A 20,346-nucleotide genomic window follows, 5' to 3' on the forward strand; every position below is an offset into this window, starting at 1 on the left:
AATTAGGTTCCTATTCATATCTTACTTTACATTTTGTTTCTAAATGATCTACTTAGTCCTAGCTGTGTGTTAGTAATTCCCAATTTATGTCTGTAACTCAGACCTTTCTTTGTTATAGCTGAACAAATTGATTTTTTATATGCCCACTTATATAACTTAGAGATATTTTGAATAATACATCCAAAATCAGTCACTATATTTAATAAATTCTAAGAGGCATATTTTATCATTATAATGTCTGTGAATTCTATAGTCAATGACATCTTAGATTCTATGAAATAGAGTAATTCCTTCCTACCCCTTCCTAATAAAAAGCTCTCTTCCTCCAGCTTTCTCCATCTCATAAATAGTCTTTCCTTCCATTCAGTTGTTAATGCTAGAAACCTGGGAGCTACCCTTGACTCTCAGTCTTTCTTAATGTTTTTTTTTTTTTAAAGTAATCTCTATACCCAACATGGGGCTCAAACTCATGATCCTGAGATCAAGAGTTGCACACTCCTGTGACTGAGCCAGCAAGAAGCCCCTCTTCAGTCTTTCATAATACTCTTATTTCTACTTCGAAAACATTTCTCAATTCTCTTTTTTCTGATCTGTTACTGTCACCTTTGTTCAAGCCATAATTACCTGTCGTATGGATTATTGCAAATGCCTATTATCCTTGGTGTCTTCCAACCTAATCTGTAGTTAGTACTTAGATTCATCTTTTTAAAATGTAAATCAGTTCATGTCACCATCTTGCTTAAAAAATCCTTCAGTGAATGAAATCCATAATATTTGATATAGCATAAAAAGTCCTCTCTAAGCTGGTTTGTGCTGCCTCATCTCATTTAATGTTCTTTTTGGTTCAGACACACTGGAGTTCCATCAGTTCCTCTACAGTACCCTGTTGTTTGCTTCTTTCTGGAATGTTCTTTTCTTCATTTTCTATCTACCTATCTCCTTACTTGTCTTTCGGGCCATGTATTTCATTTCTCATTTCTGGGATCATTTCTTTTAGAGGTGTTTGCCGACCTCAAAATCTACAATAGATTTTATTATGCTCTTTCATGGTGTTTTGAGAGTTCTGCCCTTTGCACTTATTGTACTCTCTCTTGGTGTACTCTCCTGTATGACACTCATTATTTATTTATTGTGTTTATTTTCACTGTGTTCTATGTCTCATTATTTTACTCCTTATGCTAGAGCTTAGCACAATACATAGCAAATGGAAAGTATTTAGTAAATATTTTTAAATAGAAGATATGACTAGAGCTTAAAAAAGATATATGCACACATATAGAGTAAAAAGAGTTTTTTTTTAATGTAAGGCAAATAAGGAGCACATAAATTTGGGAAATGGACATTCATCTTCAGTTGCCAATTTACATACATTGTCTGACAAAATTATTTTAAAAGAAAATTTACTTTATGAGAATGTAATTTCTGCAAAAATATTGAAAAATGATTTCAAAGTAATTCTAAGTAATTCATGATAATTAAGTAAAGTTTGTTTTTACTAGTAGAAATTGAGTGACTCTGTTTTGTCATTTTCATACAAAATTAATCTTTTGTGTAATCAATTCTTTTATAAACCACCCTGATTTGGGGGGAGATTTTAGCATTATAAAGAATATCATACTACATTCTAGGAACACCATTTTATTACTTGGGTTTTTTTTTTTTGTTATAGTGGTTATTGGCAAACCACTGTTTAATTTTTAAAATGTTCCTTAATCTTTGGAGAACAAACTCATGTCTGTAGGCCAGCATGGAAAAAAATAGCATGAATAACAAACACAGTGGCTAGTATTTTTCTTTTTCGGAATATATAATTTTTTCATTTCTATTCCTGTTTATTATTAGCCTTTTCTCTTCTTGCAGAACTTTTGCTCTGTAGGATCCATTTATATTCTGCATTCTATAAATTTTACTTATTTGGATTCTTAGCTTTCTCTTGGTATATATAGTGAGTACTGCAGACAAAGTTCTTGAAACCAGACAGGATCACATAGTTTAAAATGTTTATAATGTCTTTGTCTGTCCTTTCTTTCACTGTCTCCTTTACTGCACTCTTTGTCTGACTCTCACAGGAGACATGGATTACAACTGGTTGGACCATACGTCTTGGCATAGCAGTGAGGCATCCCCAATGTCTTTGGTGAGACATGTGGAGCCTTACTTTTTGATTTTCGTTTTTCATTTCACTTTTCCTTTTTTATTTACACCTTTGCATGTTTTCTTTTTGTACCTTTTTTTTTATTTTTATTTTTTTATTTTTATCCCACACCTGTAGGGGACAGTCAAAAGGGAAAAAGAAAAACTAGTGAGCAGGCAGTTTTGTCGGACTCTAACACCAGGTCTGAGAGACAAAAGAAAATGATGTACTTTGGTGGCCACTCTTTGGAAGAGGACTTGGAATGGTCTGAGCCTCAGATTAAGGACTCTGGGGTAGATACCTGTAGTAGCACAACCCTTAACGAGGAGCATAGCCATAGTGATAAGGTACTGAGATCGTGGAGCCTGCCTTTTAACCTGCTCATTTGGTCTTCGTTTGCTCTCTGTCACTCATTCAAACAGAACATAATAAAAGGGTAGGGCATTTTAAGGGTCGATGTAGCATTTCTTAAGGTGCAGAAAAGAAAAACAAAACCCAAACCAACAAACAAACCAAAATACTTCTTGCTTGCTTTGCTGTTTTTGTTGTTTGACGGCATACCAAAAAACAAGTAAATGAAATAAAAAAAAAAATAGGAACAAAGGAATGCTTTGTCTATGGTCGCATGAGAGAACTTTGTGATGTTTTTATAAACCACAAATATAAAGAATTTTTGGATTGGCTTATTTGATCGCTTGCATAATTTTCCTTGGGATGAAAATTAAATTAATAGTTTCAATCCCAGGCAAAAGGGAGATAATTGGGTCTGTTTGCACAGAAAAAGTTGTTTTTCTTTTTTCCCTTTCACTGTCATTTTGCTCTTTTGTTTTATTGTCATAGCATTTTAATGTAGTATTAGTACTAGAATCATTGCCATCTGCTTTGGTATTTATTATTTTTGCTTTTAGTATAGTGAGACTTTTGAAATCTTTTTACCATATAGATGTGATTGACTGGAACTTGTCTTTTGCCTGCCAAATTTTGCATGAAGATATGCATGTTACTTTTAGATGACTATCAAACTGTGATTACACAAATCATTTACTTTGTTACCTGACGTATAATTCATAGTGGAAGGTGTTATGATATATAAAGGGCTTGGCTATGCCCTGAGAAAGAGATAAACTCCTAACATTTTCAAGCTTATTTAACAATGGATACCACTGAATTTTCTAATAAACTTAATTTACCAAAAAGATCAAAGACCTGAAAGAATCAATGAGAAATGTAAACTAGCCTCACTTTTGAATTAGTTCTCTTTCTCTTATGCAGATTCAAAGAAAAGTTACTGGGGCTTGTGTATTTTTATAATTTTAATATAGAAACCTATTTCAAGGAAGCCCTCATTATAGGTTCAAATTTGATGTATTATTATAATCTTACTTTTTAACTTTCACTGTAATTAAGTCTTTCAAAGTCTCCAATAGTGTTTGAAAATTAAAATATTTTTAGATGAGTTTCACTGCATAGAGTTTCAATCTACCTTTTCTGTCAGGTGAATTTTTAATTAATCTTCAGCATGTAGATAGTTTGTGTATATTTTCAAGATTTCTCTGATTTCATAGAACAATATAACTGCAGTAATGTGTCAGGGCAATGTAAGAATCTATAGTAATTGGATTCTGAAAAATCTTGAGATTATAAAATTGAGGGTATCAGCATAATGTAGTAACCCCTTTTGATCAGTGTTTTGAATGCAAACTGGTTTGTGTAATCATAACACTTTGGAAATCTGGAGTTTAAAGAAATTGTACAACAAGGGGTTATTTATCATAAAAGAACATTAATTTTTTTGTTTGTTGATGCAATATGTCAGCACCCTGTGACGTGGCAACCATCTAAAGATGGAGATCGTTTGATTGGTCGTATTTTGTTAAATAAGCGTCTAAAAGATGGAAGTGTGCCTCGAGATTCAGGAGCAATGCTTGGCTTGAAGGTATGTGATGAAATATATGAAATTTTGGTTCTCTACTCCTTTACCAATTTATGAAAATAGTAAAAATTTAATAACTCTTTCCAACTTAAGCCGACTTCGTGTTTTTTCCCCTATTTTCAAGGATTCCCAAATATTTGCACTCATTCTCCAAAACTTTTTCATTTTCCAAGTATTATTTATTCCACAATAATACTTGTACATATGATTTGGAAAATATAACTTGAATTATATCCTTGAATCTTGAATATAGTGCTCAAACTCATTTATACAGTTTGTCCTGTAAGTCTGTACCCATGTTTATATTCTATTAAAACAGTGGTTTTAATCAATTACTAAATATGCAAAGTTGGGAAATATAGCATATTTATGACATAGTTTTTAAAGGAAAACTACAAGTCCCCAAATGACATCACTTAGGTTAAGGACCCATGTCAGTACAATAAAACTTAAAACCTAGCTTAATACAGTTTCAGCCCCCCAGCAATGTAACTTTTATCCAGTCAACATGGAATTTCTTGGTCAATACTAGGAAATTTATTGATAGACCACCTTTTAGGAGGGCAGTTTTGCCTTAACAACGTATTCTTTGCTAAAAATTCCTTTCTCTTATTTTTTTTAAATGCCCTCTCTATGCCTTTGAAAACCTTTCTATTGTTGACCTCCGCAAAGTTTTTCTCTGTTTATTGATAGGATGCTGCTCGATTCATGAATTGCTTAATAAAGCCAATTAGATCTTTAAATTTACTTGGTTGGATTTTGGCTTTTAACAATTGGAATATAATTTTTGTGTAAGTGTAACAAAATGTGGGTGTGTGTGTATTTGTGTGCGTGTGTGTATGAGAAAAAGAATACTGTTTAAAGTCTGGAAACTCAAAAATACTTATGCTAAGAGATTAAATATAAATATTGATATTTGATATAAATCAATATTTATATTTGACTGCTGTTGTTGGTTTTTTTTGTTGTTGTTCATACGTATGGCGAGTTAAAAACTGAAATGAAAAAAGAGTAAATGGTTTTTAAAGTTAAACAATTGCCACATAAGTTGTCCTATAGAATATAGTGAGATATTAGAAAACTTCGGGTGGAAATGGAATTGGCCAACTAACATTTATTGGGTGGCTACCATGTTGTCATGTAGCTGGCACAGATCTGAGCATTTTACTACTATCATATTATTTAACACAATAGATGAGGAATAGGCTTAGGGAGCTATCATAGCTTGCCCACAGTCACAAAGATGATGATGAAAGTGAAATTTAAGTCCAGATCTGTCCAATACAGTGTTAGAACAGTGAAAAGTAGAGGTTAGGAAATCTTGGCTTGAATCCCAGCTACAGCCATTACTAGCAACATGACATTGGGTAACTAAACTTTTGTTAGTCTCAGATTCCTTATCTGTTAAAATGGATATAATAATACTTATTGAATTATTATAATAAGCTTAAGTAAAGCAATATACAAGCATTTAGCACAGTAGCTAGCACACTGTGAGATTTCAACTTGGCTTTTATCAAGCCAAGAAAGTTTTAAAATATTAACATAAGGATGTCAGCCTATAATATATATACATTTAATTTTCAGAATCAAACATAGGACTAATTAGTTAATATGAACTGAACTGCAACTGAGTGTGTTTCACTGCAACTTGGCAATAAATACACGAAAAAGTCAGTGATTTTGTTTAAAATTCAGATATCATTCACTCAATTTAGAGAAAAAAATGAGTTAATGAAATTAATTATTATTTGCTTATCGTGCTATAAAATTTGTATATTGGTTGAATGGTAGTTATTCACAAGCATTAATTTTTTCAGAGGCCAGACTTATGGGTACACATGACTACACATTATTACTACATTTGTTTTTCCTTTTTCTAAAAGATATATATTAATAGAACCATAATGGAAAAATTGGGATGCAAATGGTCTGAAGTTTGCATGAATTCTAATGAGATTTAAAACATTTTGTAATTTTCTAAGGAAAGATCCATCATTATCATATTAATTATGAATGTGCCTAAAAGATGACTAAATAATGAAATTTTGGTGGGTTATAACTATAGTCAAAGTAACAAATATTTATGTGATTATGATATGAAATCTACTTCTAGAAATGTTAATATAATTATAATATTATTAAAATACTATAATAGCATGTTTTTAGAAATGATAAAAATAATTCTCTAAGAAAATACAAATTATTAAATTCTTTCTAAGGTATGTTATACATATGTATTTGTGTATGTTATTTATATATATTACAAATAATGGACTAAATTGTGAAAATTTTAGAATATGTAAAAAGAGTCCACTCATGGGACATGCACTCCTGTTTCTAATAACACATTATTTAAAAATTATTTTTAGAATATAATAGTTTTAAAAGCTACAAATTGTCTAGTTATTTTTTACTTGAATCTTCAACTATGTTCCTTTGAACAATATGCCTGTTTTAACAATTTCTCTTTTAAACAGGTTGTAGGAGGAAAGATGACTGAATCAGGTCGGCTTTGTGCATTTATTACCAAAGTTAAAAAAGGAAGTTTAGCTGATACTGTAGGGCATCTTAGACCAGGTAAGTTTATATCTTTGATTATTTAAACTGTTAAACTCAAGTAGTTGGAAAAAAATTATCCTCACTTAGAAGTGACTTGACCAAAAACAAGGAGCTCATTTTTAACTTAAATATAAATTTTTATTCATTAATACAAAGTGTAACTATTTTTTAGTCAATTTAGATAAAAAGATTTTTATATTTACTGTTTTGTTTTTTATTTTTATTTTATTTATTTATTTATGTGTTTGTTTATTTATTTATTTATTTTTTGCTGATAAATATCCTTAAGTGTATCTAAGTGTCTGCCTTCTGCTCAGGTCATGGTCCCAGAGTCCTGGGATCAAGCCTGGCATCGAGCTCCCTGCTCAGCAGGGAGTCTGCTTCTCCCTCTCCCTGTGTTCATACCCCCCACCACCCCACTCATGCTCTCTCTCACATGTGCTCTTTCTCTCTCAAATAAATAAAGAAAATCTTAAAAAAAAAAAAAAAAGAAACTTTAGATGAGGTGCTCAGTTGCATATATATTGAGAAACCCAGAATATAGTCATAAAATTTTCGGAGTTTTACAGAGTTAACAGAGTTTAGTAATTTCTAGAATTATATTCCTATTAAAAACCACAGAGATAACTTTTATGTAATTTTATTCCTCAGACCTTTGTCCTTTTGGCTAAAGATACTAATCATCAAATTTTATGCCAATTGAGCTATTCTCACTACATCTTATTCCATTATGGTGACTTTATTCTATGGAATTCATTGCAGTTTAAGATTGCTTTTGTTTCACGTGCATTTTATGGGATTAGTTTTTCTTCTAAAATTATCATTACCGGAATACACTATAGGTGATGAAGTATTAGAATGGAATGGAAGATTATTGCAAGGAGCCACATTTGAAGAAGTATATAACATCATTCTGGAATCCAAACCTGAACCACAGGTGGAGCTTGTTGTTTCAAGACCTATCGGGTAAGTTGGTGTGTATACTTTTACACAAACCTTATAAAGTTGACTACTCTTACACAATTTTGTAGTGTGCAATCTAAAAATATCTGATTGCTCTATAAAAATTATTGTTTTGAGGACAATGCTTCTTTTCTTCTTTCTTGCTAAAACAGATCTCACCAAAAATCATGACATCTCTTTATCTGATCATGCTAGAATACACAGTTAATTTACGAAGGAAGAAGAAATATTTAGGTGTTTATTATTTTTATTGTCTCAGTAGCTTAATAGGTGGCTTAAGGCATAGTAAGAGAAAGAGACTATATAGTAACAGTTATTTTCAAAAGAAAGTTCGTGAACTGTGGCCCTCTATATTTTGAAAATGAGAGTCAATGAATTTTACATATTTTTTCAAAATGGAGATTTCAACATAGGAAAGAGAGGTCTTAAGGACATACTATTCCTAAATAGAGGGAACAGTTTAAGGAACAACGTGACATATTTAAGGAAACAGACAAAAAATAAGCAAATACCAAAGTCTTCCTTTGCTTTTGTAATTTTTCACCTATAGATTAAATTAGCAATTTCCAAAAGTTGGCAATATATATAATCCTTTGTGTCTATATCATGGGAATTTCTCATTAAATATCACAGCAGTGTTTCCCTTGTAGAATCTTGTATTCTAAGCCAATGTAAAAGATAATACGTATAACTAAGTAAAAGCAATATAAAAAAATAAAAACAGTGACAACAAATTATTAAATGCAAGTTTGGGGTAAGAATATTTGAGGATGGAAGCTATAGAAATTCTTTTTTTGTTGTAAAATACTACTGCCCAGGTTTCATTCATTTAGGAAACGATTGAACTGTATTATTTTGATCTCTTTTTATGTTGGAGAAAATGACTTACATTGGTAACTTAGTTTTATTGAAATGTTCCTTTTGAAGTAATGAATCCAGCACATGAAATTATGCCTCTTTTTCATTTTGACTCTTCATAGCTTTGTAATATGTTAAAACTGCAGTGTATCAGCTTAATCCATTAATCAGACATATGTCTTGGTATTAAAGGATCCTCTAATCATATTTTTGTTTAATGTCTTAAATGTTCTTTTATGTATTTTTCCGAATGACCTTAACTCTTAAAATCTACCCTTCCTGGCAAATCTCAAACAAAAATGTACATATTTTTGGCATAAATGAAGTAACCATTTGTAAGTCCCAATGAAAAACATGTTTGCATTTTTTTCCTCAGTGGAGTTACTGCATTTAAAAAGTTTCTTTTTCTTTTTCTCTTCTTTTTTTTTTTTTTGCATTTAAAAATTTCAAACACAATCTGAATCTTTAAATTTTTTTTGGTGATATTTTATTTACACTTCAATGTTATTTATTAAAGAATAGAATGGCATTCAAATGTATCATAAAACTTAAAATCAAGAATTTATTAGAATGGGGATCCCTGGGTGACTCAGTGGTTTAGTGCCTGCCTTCAGCCCAGGGCATGATCCTGGAGTCCCAGGATCAAGTCCTGCGTCGGGCTCCCTGCATGGAGCCTGCTTCTCTCTCTGCCTGTGTCTCTGCCTCTCTCTCTCTCTCTCTGTGTGTGTCTCTCGTGAATAAATAAATAAAATCTTAAAAAAAAAGAACTCCCCCCCCCCCCAAAAAAAAGAATTTATTAGAATGGATAATCATGTAGTAAAACATATAGAAGATAAAATATGTTTATAAAACTGCTATAAATGCATATGATTGTTGCTTTCTAAGTAGTTGAGGTTAGTTCAGAATACTTTTATTAGCAATAAAGTACTACAGCTTATTTTTTCTTATGTAATGCTACAGTCATACACAATTTTGTTCATTTTACACTGTCCTATTAGATATAGGTTGATGATAATCAAAATAGCAGTTGCATTAATTGTTGAAACAATTTTTTGTTTTCTTGTTCTATCATTTCAGAGATATCCCTAGAATACCTGATAGCACACATGCACAACTGGAGTCCAGTAAGTTTCATTCATTCTAGAAGAAGGTATTAATAATGTCATTTACCAGGAGTCAAATGAAGTATTTTATCTATTAATACAATGTAAGAAATATAATAATCTCAAATATATAGTCATTATACAAATGAAAAATTTAGCATTATTTCATATTATTGTGGGATAAAGTACAAAATTCTATAGTATTTTAAGATAGTTGTTTTTCATCACACCATCTCAACTACTACAGATTTTTAGATAGCTTTATTAAGGTATACTACAATAAACTGCACCTGTGAGCACAATGAGGTAAGTTTTGACAGACAGTTGAAACCATCATCACAATAAAAATAATGAACATACCCATCTCTCCTAAGAGTTTCACCCCCTCGTTCTTTAATTTCTTCTAAAAGTAAATTTTACTACTTTGTAAACTAACCCTCAGTAAGTGGGGAGGAATGCTTGGAACAATGTAGTGAATAATAATCTAATTTATATTTAAAAAAAAATAGGGTAGTAGTTCTGGCTTAGCATCAGAGTAATAATGGAACAGTAGACAAATTTAAGTAGTGTTAAATACGGAAATGCTTTTTATTACTCGTGTATGAGTGCTACTTCAGATGTTAAACAAATGGATTTTTTTCCAGTGAACTAATTTCTTGATTGATTGAGAATAAAGGATATTGTAGAAGAGAGGAGGATGGTTGCCATTTGAAATATATTGATCAAGATAGACCATATTGAGAAAGAATGATCAGAGCAAAGATTTGAAAGCTTTCCAGGTACAGGGACCAAGTGGTGCAACAGTTCTCAGGGAGGAAAGCCTACAATGCGCTTTGTAGTGGAAGGGATTTTTGAGAGACTCCAAAGTTAGGAGGCCAGTGTTGCTGCACCAGAGTGAGCAGCAGGAAGGATGAAGGATAGCAGAATAATGGCAGCCAAATTGCGTGGACTTTGTAAACCCCTGTAAAGACTACTTTGTCTTGGGCTTTTACTCTGAGGGGAATCGGTAGTTACATAGGATGGTTCTGAGGAGAGATATATGTTTTAAAATCTGGCTACTGTGTTGAAAATAGTTTAAATGGAGTCAAGGGTGAAAGCAGAGAGAGTGTTTATATTTATAAAAATATAAATATTTTTATATTTAGTATTTTATTTGGTGACATAGGCCATTGGTGGGAGCAATGGAGGTAATGAGAAGTGATTGGATCCTGCAATAATTAAGAATATACTATGAAAATAGATTTTTTTTTTACTTTTATATCACAATTATAAGCATCTCTAAAATATTTACCAGAGAGGTGAAATACTTTTGGAATGACATAGCACTATATTTAAAATATGATCAAGTGACTTATTTGATTTTAGTACCTTTGGCTAGGTACTCAATCATTTTATCCAAATTATACCATGATCACGAAAAACTGTAATGATAAATAAATTCAGTTGACCCTTGAATAGCATGGGTTTGAACTGCATGGGTCTACATTTTTTCAATAAATGCAGTGCATTACTGTAAATGTATTTTCTCTTCCTTATGATTTTTAAATAACATTTTCTTTTCTCTAGCTCACTTTTTTGTAATAATACAGTATATAATATATATAATGTACGAAATATGTGTTAATCAGCTGTTTACTGGTAAGTCTTCTGGTCAATAATAGGCCATTGGTAGTTCAGATTTGGGTGAATCATAAGTTATTGTAATTGTGCCGGAGTTAACGCCCCTAACTCTCAGGGTCAACTGACTAATTTAATGATATTATTTATATATACTGATATCATCATCAATATCATTATTGCTCCCATTTTGCTGAGTGCCTGGGGATTGTGGTTGATGTTCTGTCTACAACATCACATTTATTTCTCATAGAAGTTCTATGGAGTACGTATAATTTTTATTCATTTATGTAACATCACTCAGATCTGGTTATGAGCAGGGTGGAACCCTTTATCTAATTATAGCTATTTAAAAATCTCTTAGTCTACAATTTTAAAACTGTTTTTGAGGAGATAGGGTCCTTTCTTAAATAAATTAGAATCAATCTTTTCTTCTTTAAATATGGAAGAATAGGGCAGCCTGGGTGGCTCAGTGGTTTAGTGCCGCCTTCAGCCCAGGGTGTGATTCTGGAGACCCAGGATCGAGTCCCACATTGGGCTCCCTACATGGAGCCTGCTTCTCGCTCTGCCTGTGTCTCTGCCTCTCTCTCTCTGTGTGTCTCTATGAATAAATAAATAAAATCTTTAAAAAAATATATGGAAGAATAGATTCCTCTAAGGCCCAGTCATTAACCTTTGTCCTTAGTTCCTCAATAAATTCTTACCTTCATGATGGTTTTAATTGCCACATGACACCTAACTTTATATTACTGAGATGATCTATCATTGTTCCTTTATCCCTGGATGTTTAAATAATATGTTCTGTGAAGTGTCTTCTTATAAATTGAAGCTTAATATGTAGAAAACTGAGCTTATTTCTTATTATAAAGCCATTATTCTTTCCACTTCTAAATATTTCCACTTCTAAGATATAAGGTATCACTGTTACTTCTGATTTCAGGTCTTAAAGTTTTCCCCTCATTTTATACTACACTCTTCCCAGAGGTGTATTTTATCCACTTAGGCCTCCATTCAGCAGACGCTTTAACACTTTGATTTTTAACACTAATATCTACTTAACATTTGGCCCTATCTGTATATCCTATGTTACTTGCTTTACATCTTCCCTTGGGTTTATCAGAGGGACCACAGGGTCACTATGTTTCAAATTAACTTCTCCACCCATTGCCTTAGACACAAAACTGTCTCTGTATTCCACATCCCAAGGAATATCAGCAGTGCTCTGTGCAGAGAACAAGACAGGTAAATAGAGAATCTTCTTGATCTCGTGTCTGGCTACAAGGCTTGAAATCTTATGTTTTCCCTCTTCCCTTTCTCTCTCATATCTAATTAATTTCTGAGTCCTTGTTTATTTTGTAACATCACCGGAATTCTTTCTTTCCATTCCATTTTTACATTTCCTATTATTGTTTTATTGGGTTCTGTTTTTAAGTGTTTTCTGTCTCTTTCAAGTCAATCCATACTTTAAATAAACAGTAAAGTCATCTTCTTCAAATATAGTTACTGCCTTGTTCAAAAGAGCTAGCATTGATAGTGCCAAAATGTGTAGCTCAGAATTCCAGGCACTTAATTTCCCCTGCTATACCATTAGCTCTATTTTTACTCACTTTCTGAGTTGTAGACATAAATTCATACATATAACTTCTGGATACTGAGGCTCTGCTTTTTCTGCTCTTCCATCCCTTTTTGATAGACTCTCACTTCCTTCCTGCCCATTTGACTTATTATATTTTCCAGCTGTTATAGTATGTGGTTTAATATGTGGTTTAAAAGTATTGCTTCCTGGAAAAATTTCACGATTAGCAATCTAGTACTTGTATTTTTAGAATGACAAGTTTAGACCATCTTCAAGTTGCTTTATTGTGTTAGGTTTTGTCTTTTTCTAAGTTTCTAGTTTCAGAAATATTGTAAGATATGAATTTAGTATTCACATAACAGACAAAGTAAGACATAGAGGTCTGTCTCTATGTCAGAGAAACAGAGAAAATGTTTCATTCTTGTCTTAAGAGAGTCCCTTAGCTATATTTATGTTTCAAAAAAATTGCTGTAAGTATATTTGGAACAATGTGGCTAAGAAAATGGTCTATATAATGACATTTTGTGGACATTTAAAATAAATAAATAATTTAAAAGACACATGGTAAAACTATTAAATACTAATGAAGAGTCATCATTATTGTTCTTTATGTATAATTACCATTTCAGGTTCTAGCTCTTTTGAATCTCAAAAAATGGATCGCCCTTCTATTTCCGTTACCTCTCCCATGAGTCCTGGAATGTTGAGGGATGTTCCACAGTACTTATCTGGACAACTTTCAGTATGTAATCACTACATTAATTTCTCTTTGAAATACCAAGTAGTGTTATTACTATATGACAGTAGCTTTTTGTAAACCAACTCCTTCTTAGAACATAATTGTGCTTTTAATCATCAGCTTTCTCATTCTTTGTATTTTTGATTAATTGAAATTTAATTTTATTGTTTTGCATAGAGTTTCTTTATTAGAGTATTTTAGAATATCTGAAATTTAATGAGAGAATTTGTGGAGATATCTAAAACTTTCTTTACCTTAGTAATTTTATTCTAAAATTCAAGGTCATGATTTTTGCTCAGTATCTTAAAATGACTATAATTTGTCCTAGACTTTTGAGAGAAATAAAATTGTGGTACTGTACAAAGATGGTATATTTAAGATGAACTAAATTTTATAACAATCCATGCTTTTCAAGTTTAAGGAAATTTGGGGTGAATTTCCTAGTAAATCATTGGAATGAATATTGCTGTAAGTGTAATGATACTTGGGGAACTTTGTCAAAAGACAAAACTAAGTTAAATGGGGGAAATGTAGATAACTGAGTATACTGGGTGATTTTAGAGTAAGTGATCCCTAATCTGGAGATTTTATAATAAAGATTAAAAATTCAATTAGGCATTTACTGTCCATATTAGAAGAGCTTTGCAAATTTGAGCCCTCACTTTTTTTTTTATCAATTTCTTCAGTTGTCATTCTCTTTTTAAACTATTTAAAATACCAAAATATCTGAATTCATCCAGTTGTATTTTAGAAACATAATGTTGATGAGTTGCTAAACTTGCAATTTTATAAGTATTAAGAACTATTTAGATTCTCAAAATCCAGACATTGAATTTTGGATAAAAAAACATAATTAAATTAAAATATAATTAAAAACTAGCTATTCTTTTTTTTTAAATTTTTTTATTTATTTATGATAGTCACAGAGAGAGAGAGAGAGGCAGAGACATAGGCAGAGGGAGAAGCAGGCTCCATGCATCGGGAGCCTGATGTGGGATTCGATCCCGGGTCTCCAGGATCGTGCCCTGGGCCAAAGGCAGGTGCCAAACCGCTGCACCACCCAGGGATCCCAAAAACTAGCTATTCTTGAGCTGATGTTTTAAGAGCAATAGGAAAAGCTTTTTTGTTTAGTCAGCTATGAAATTTCTCCTTTTATTTTTTTGCAGGTAGGGAAGATGTTTGATTTTCACTGAAGAATTTTTATTAATTAAAAGCTATAAGAAGAATAAGCAGAATTAACTTTAAAATTATTGAAATAGTTATTAGACATGTCTATTCTGGGACTATTTGATCACAAAAGTGACAACAGAAAAGTCATGCAAGAAAGAAGTTGAAATACTATTAGTTTGTAAATGTCTTTCTAAAATGAATTTCTTTATTATTTTCTTTTCCTTTCTTTCATAAACAGAGTCAACTTTTTCATATGAAGGCAGTGGACTTTTTTTTCACTTTGTACAACGAGTAGTAGCATCTTTCTACCTATTCCTTTACATATATTGACAGCACAGATGTTGTCATTTATAGTTATTTATAAATGTCATTTATAAATGCATGTGTATTTTATTCCACTATTTTAGGAAGTGCTAATGTTAACCTTTTTTTATTAAATTATTATGGCTCCATTTAAATAGTCCTTTTCTAAATAATGCTTAGGATGGTTGGATGATGCCAGTACATAAATGTGTGTGTGTGTGTGTGTGTGTGTGTGTGTGTAGTTGGCTTCAGTTGGTGGAGGAGGAAATAGAAGTTAGATTTCCATAGTATGTACCACTTTATTACCATCTTTGAAATCCCAAGGCCCTATAGAAATCGGACTACAGAGTGGTGGAGGGGATTGAGGAGCATAGTGCAGACATTTAGATAAATTTCAAATTCAGCTATTTTTTTTAATCATAGTTCAAAATGAATATACTGGAAAAGTAAGACAAATATTTTGGGGAAATATGAACTTAAAAGTTTTACTTCTGAGTGTATAATTAATGATTTAAAGTCCTAGTATTTACATTTATAATGACATTAGTTTAAAATCCATATAATTATAATTTTAAGTGTATACATTTTATCATTTTCTTGCAACTTGGAAATGGTATGTTCCAGTAAGATAACATTAATAAATAAAAGACATATTTGTTGTGGTAAATCTAGAGAGTACAGATAAGTAACTTAAAAATAAAAATCACCTATGATCCTGCCACTAAAATGTAACCATCCACATATATATGTAAATTTTTAAACAAAAGTGATAAATCTCGGTATATTATTTTGAGACCTGCTTTTTCACTTAGTAATATGTTGTACACTTTTTTCTTTAAAATATTTCCTTTAAATAAATAAATTTTCTTTAAAAATTTCTCTTAAAATGATTTAAATAACTAATATACCATTTTACTTTAATTCTCTTATGGGACATCTTGTTTGTTCTTAATTTATATTACTATAAACAATGTAGCCATGGAAATCCTTGAATATAACTCTTATGTATTCTTTTAGGTCAGAGAAAATTCTTTTGTCAGGATGACTTTTCAGAAGTAAAATTACAATATGAAAGGAAAGAGAAAAAATTTAAGATTCTTAAAAGCTATTTGTAACATTTTCCTCAAAAATGTTTTCATGAACTTAATCTGCAATCATCTAGTCAAGAAATATATGTTAAGTTCTAACCCCAAGTCAGCCATAAATACTAGTTGCCAAGAATACAACAGTGAGCAAGATAGACATGGATTTTATCCTCATAAAATGTAATTTTATTTTCATTCTTTGCATGCAGGAAAGCATAAGCAAAATTTCCTCTGGATATATTATTTTCCCTTTGTATTTAACCCTATTCCTGCCAACTGGAGACAATTTTGGTTTGCTTGTAATGATGTAGAGTTTAGGAAGTACATCTGCATTTATCACCTTTTGGAAAAATTCCTAGAAAGTCACAAGGCAACATTATAATTCCCATCTCTTTCTACTTATTTTACCTTTGGGCATTTTTATTTTGGTCATATTTTACCTGGGCTCATAACTCATAAATATATGATGTTGCTAATTCCAGAGAACAAAGATAATGTATATGGTATGTAAGCTGACCTAATATATTATATTAGTTCATGGACTGATATTTTCTCAAATAGAAATATACATATAATTTAAGTTGTTGTCTAACCTTTCATTTCAAGGCTATTGATGATTTTTTAAAAAATTATGTAGTTTATTTCCTCTCTGTGCTTGAATTCTGCTACTGCTTGTTATTGTCTTAGGGCATAACTATGAAAGTGCCATTAATGTGCTTGGTGAGAATATCAGTATGAGCTCAGTTTTATGATGACACCCAACTGTATGTTAGCTGTCTCAGTGTCAACATTCCCTTATTTTGATTCTTTTTAAAACTTGTGTTCTTCCACAATTTAACAGTTTCCTTCTTTAGAGGATTACTTTTGTAGTTCTTTCAATATTGTTAAATTAATCAGGAGTCTTTGGCTAGTTTTTGTTAGAGTGTTAAATAAAGTACAGCCTTCAAGTCTTTTTTAATAGTGAGAAATGGTTCAAAATTCTCTCTTTTTATAAAAACACATTGATTCTTATTAACAGTCATTTTTTATTTTACTTCTGGATCTGTGGTTTATTTATGATTATATTGGTTCCCTAAGTTACTTTGTTTTAATATTTTTCTGGCTCCATTTTTAGTGATGAGTTTATAAATATTGTAGGTATCCATTTTGTATGCCCATTTAAGTGGAATAAGTAACTGAAGAATAGGTATGTATCCTTTGTATTGCCTTAGAAGTTCTATAGCCTTTTAAAACCTTTCTGTAAATGGAAGTTTTTTTTCTTTGAGCTTTTATCTATTGCACCTCATTGTCACAACCTTGTTATTCCAGAACACTGCATAAAAGGAATGCCCTAAAGACAGTAGTGCAGAGTGACATTAAAAATGCAAAACAAATTGTGTACAAATTCAGTTCTTCTTCTTCAGTTCTCATACAAATTTGTATGAGGCTGTATTGTTTCAGGTTTTATCAGATATTTCCTGTTTAAAATACATGAATTAATAGTAGTTACAAATTGCAGTGCAGTACATAATAGTTCACCATTTTGGTGTGAAGTATCAGGCAGATCCATATAGGCAGAAAACAGCTTAGTACTTGCCAAGAGTTGGGGGAATAGGGGGATGGGGACTAATTACTTCAGAAGTACAGTGTATTCTGGGGTGATAAAAAGTTTTGAAACTAGAGGGAGAAATAGTTGCACAGCATTGTCAATGTACCAAATGCCACTGAATTGTACCCCTTAAAATGATTACTTTTATATTTGAATTTCATCTCAATTTAAAAACTAGCAAAACAAAAAAATATATATTATAGCCAAGTTTAATGTATAAACTTGTAGGTGAAGATTAGGTTTGAATTGCCATAGATTGTAGACAACTGGTTTCAGAAATCTGTGAGTTGCTTATTTGAGATCATTTTAGAAGATGGAAAATGTTTGCCTAATTTAGTTCAAAATGCTGTTTATTTCAAATTATTTTTTTTTTAGTTTTTGAAGTAATATTTGCTTGCAAAAAATCTTCCATTACCTTGCTATTTTGGGTCTATAATAGGCAGAACAGGTAAGAGAGCAAGGAAAACAAAATCTGTTTCCAAACAGAGTAGTTTTTTAGTCTCTTGTTCAGCTTGCCTTGTGAATCTCTATGCATTTCATACATTCCTGGTCCATTTGCTGGAGAAGTATCTACCTAGGATGATGCAGATATCAGGAACATACTCCATATCTAAAGATTTCTTTCTTCCTTCGGGAATGTCTCCACATGAAAAGGAAGACTGCTTAGATTTGAGACTGCCTTGGTTTTTGGAGAGAGAGAAAGATGACTCATATGATTGATATCTGCTTTTTAAGGTCTGCTTTCTTTTTGGTTTTAGATTTATATTTTAAACAGTCTCTATCTGATGATAGTTGACTTAGGCAACAGTCCTCCTACTACCTATTGTTTCCTTATAACAATGGAAAGGTCTGAAGCCTTTGTTTATAACTCCTTGAATTAGGCAAGAGAGACATCCAAGAGAAGTGTGAGGAATGAGATGGAATCCTGGTGAAAGAAGCAGAATCAATTGCCTTGAAATCTATTCCCAAACCCAGAGATATACATCTGATTTTATTCCTGATTTAACCATTGACATGCATTAATATAGGCACAAAATTCTGATTATTGTGGTGTCTTTTGGAATCTGTTTCAAAATGAAAACAGAATAAGCCAGAAGAGAAAGAAAATTTGATTTTATTCTAAGAATTTGAAATAGAATGACTTAATCAGAACTGGGCTTTCTTTCCTTCTCTTCTCCTCTCTTCTCTTCTTTTTGAGTTTTAGAATCAGGCTTTATTTTCTACCGTTACACTATCTGAGTTTTTGTTTGATTATGGGCAAATGTATCCAGCCTTTTTTCTATGTCTATTTCCTCATCTCAAATTTGACAATAGCAACCACCTTCTAGTGTTGTTGGAGGCAATAAACTTGCAATAAACTCAATAAAGGATTGGAAAAATATCAAGAACTATATAAATAAAAAGAAATGAGGTATTATTATTAATAAGTGTGATTAGCAATAAACAATATAATCTTGAGTGATACCTAATATGTGTTTAAAGATGGTGTTAAAATACTAGAACTTGGTATAAATTCTTAAGATGTGAATCAACTAATTAGTCCAATGTCTTCCATACATTTTATCTTACTGTTTATTCTTTTAAGAAATGCTAAAGCCAACTTGGCTAATGTTTTTTAAACTTTTGTTAGACATATTTTAGAGAAGTCACACAATTACCTCTACAAATGACTTTTCACTATAATTCTATGATACATTTTCATGTAACGTCTTCTTGGATTATGATTTTTTTCTATGGTAGTGTGTTTATGGGTGAAACCTGAAATTGCTTGATTCTTGGATTATGTTTACACTCATTCTTTCAGAAAGTGTTATTTTACATTCAGTCCTAATATGTTGATTACATTTAAAAATCAGATTTAAAAATTCTAAGATTTTTTTATAGTTTTTATATTATTTTAACATTTTGGCAAAATTAACTTATTCATTACATTGAAGTACTTAATTTAGATAAATATTGTAATGGAAAAAGTATATTTAAGGAATAGTTTTATGTGTTTATTTTACTTTGGTCTTTTAGTTCCAGCGTGTTGTCCTTTTTGGTTTTGTTTTATTGCTTTTTTCTTTAATTTTGCTTACCAGAGCCAAAGCCTTAGTAGAAGAACAACGCCTTTTGTTCCTAGGGTTCAGGTAAAGGCCTTGTCTGCCTGGTAGAAACTAAAGTTGTGTTTTAACCCTTATTTGTATGTTTTTGGAAAATGCGTAGTAGGAAACTTTTTTTGGTATGTTGCTCCAAACCATATTATTGACTTTCAAATCATTTTATAAAGCCAGCTTGTAAAATTCTGCATGGGGATTAAAATACAATAAAAATTTAAAGAGACAATCTTTGTTAGTGATTTGATATGATAAACTGAATACTAAATCTCATAGGCTTCAGACTGTACATACATATAATATTGACAAAAATAGCTGATTTTATACTATTGCTAATTTTCCTTTATTACACTAAGGTTGCTGTCTCTTTAAATCATTCATTATATCGCTTAACATTTACATTCTCTTGCATTTTCCAAGCAACAACTCCTTGAGGAGATTGGCAAATAAATTTGTACCTTATCTAAAATATGAATTTTATGCATATTATATATAAGGTTCAACTTTGGAAAGTGTATTACTTTAAAAGAACAAAATAATGGTCTAAATAAAATGTGTTGGGTTGATGTTGTTTACATTTTGTAATTGAAATGTCCTTTCATTTTACTGTAATGCTTGG

At 31.3% G+C, this 20,346-nt stretch overlaps 1 protein-coding gene and 1 long non-coding RNA gene across 49 annotated transcripts in view; one reads left to right on the forward strand and one right to left on the reverse strand.

Moving 5' to 3' along the window:
• Window positions 1–20,346, forward strand: part of RIMS2 (regulating synaptic membrane exocytosis 2) — a 581,405-nt gene that overhangs the window by 276,950 nt on the left and 284,109 nt on the right. For 18 of the 48 annotated variants that reach the window (XM_072774190.1, XM_072774153.1, XM_072774192.1 and 15 more), the window contains 6 exons: window positions 2,070–2,137; window positions 3,951–4,070; window positions 6,548–6,647; window positions 7,472–7,595; window positions 9,528–9,574; window positions 13,376–13,488. In XM_072774190.1, the coding sequence (XP_072630291.1) occupies window positions 2,070–2,137; window positions 3,951–4,070; window positions 6,548–6,647; window positions 7,472–7,595; window positions 9,528–9,574; window positions 13,376–13,488 (572 nt within the window). Of the gene's footprint in view, window positions 1–2,069; window positions 2,138–2,272; window positions 2,482–3,950; window positions 4,071–6,547; window positions 6,648–7,471; window positions 7,596–9,527; window positions 9,575–13,375; window positions 13,489–19,712; window positions 19,761–20,346 lie in introns of all 48 variants that reach the window. The other 30 variants (XM_072774146.1, XM_072774140.1, XM_072774145.1 and 27 more) reach the window with 3 other exon arrangements.
• The window catches only part of LOC140603676 (uncharacterized), a 94,249-nt gene that overhangs the window by 15,650 nt on the left and 58,253 nt on the right, over window positions 1–20,346 (reverse strand). The gene's annotated exons all lie outside the window — the stretch shown is intronic.

The sequence above is a fragment of the Canis lupus genome, chromosome 14 (genome assembly GCF_048164855.1).
Source record: "Canis lupus baileyi chromosome 14, mCanLup2.hap1, whole genome shotgun sequence".
NCBI lineage: Eukaryota > Metazoa > Chordata > Mammalia > Carnivora > Canidae > Canis > Canis lupus.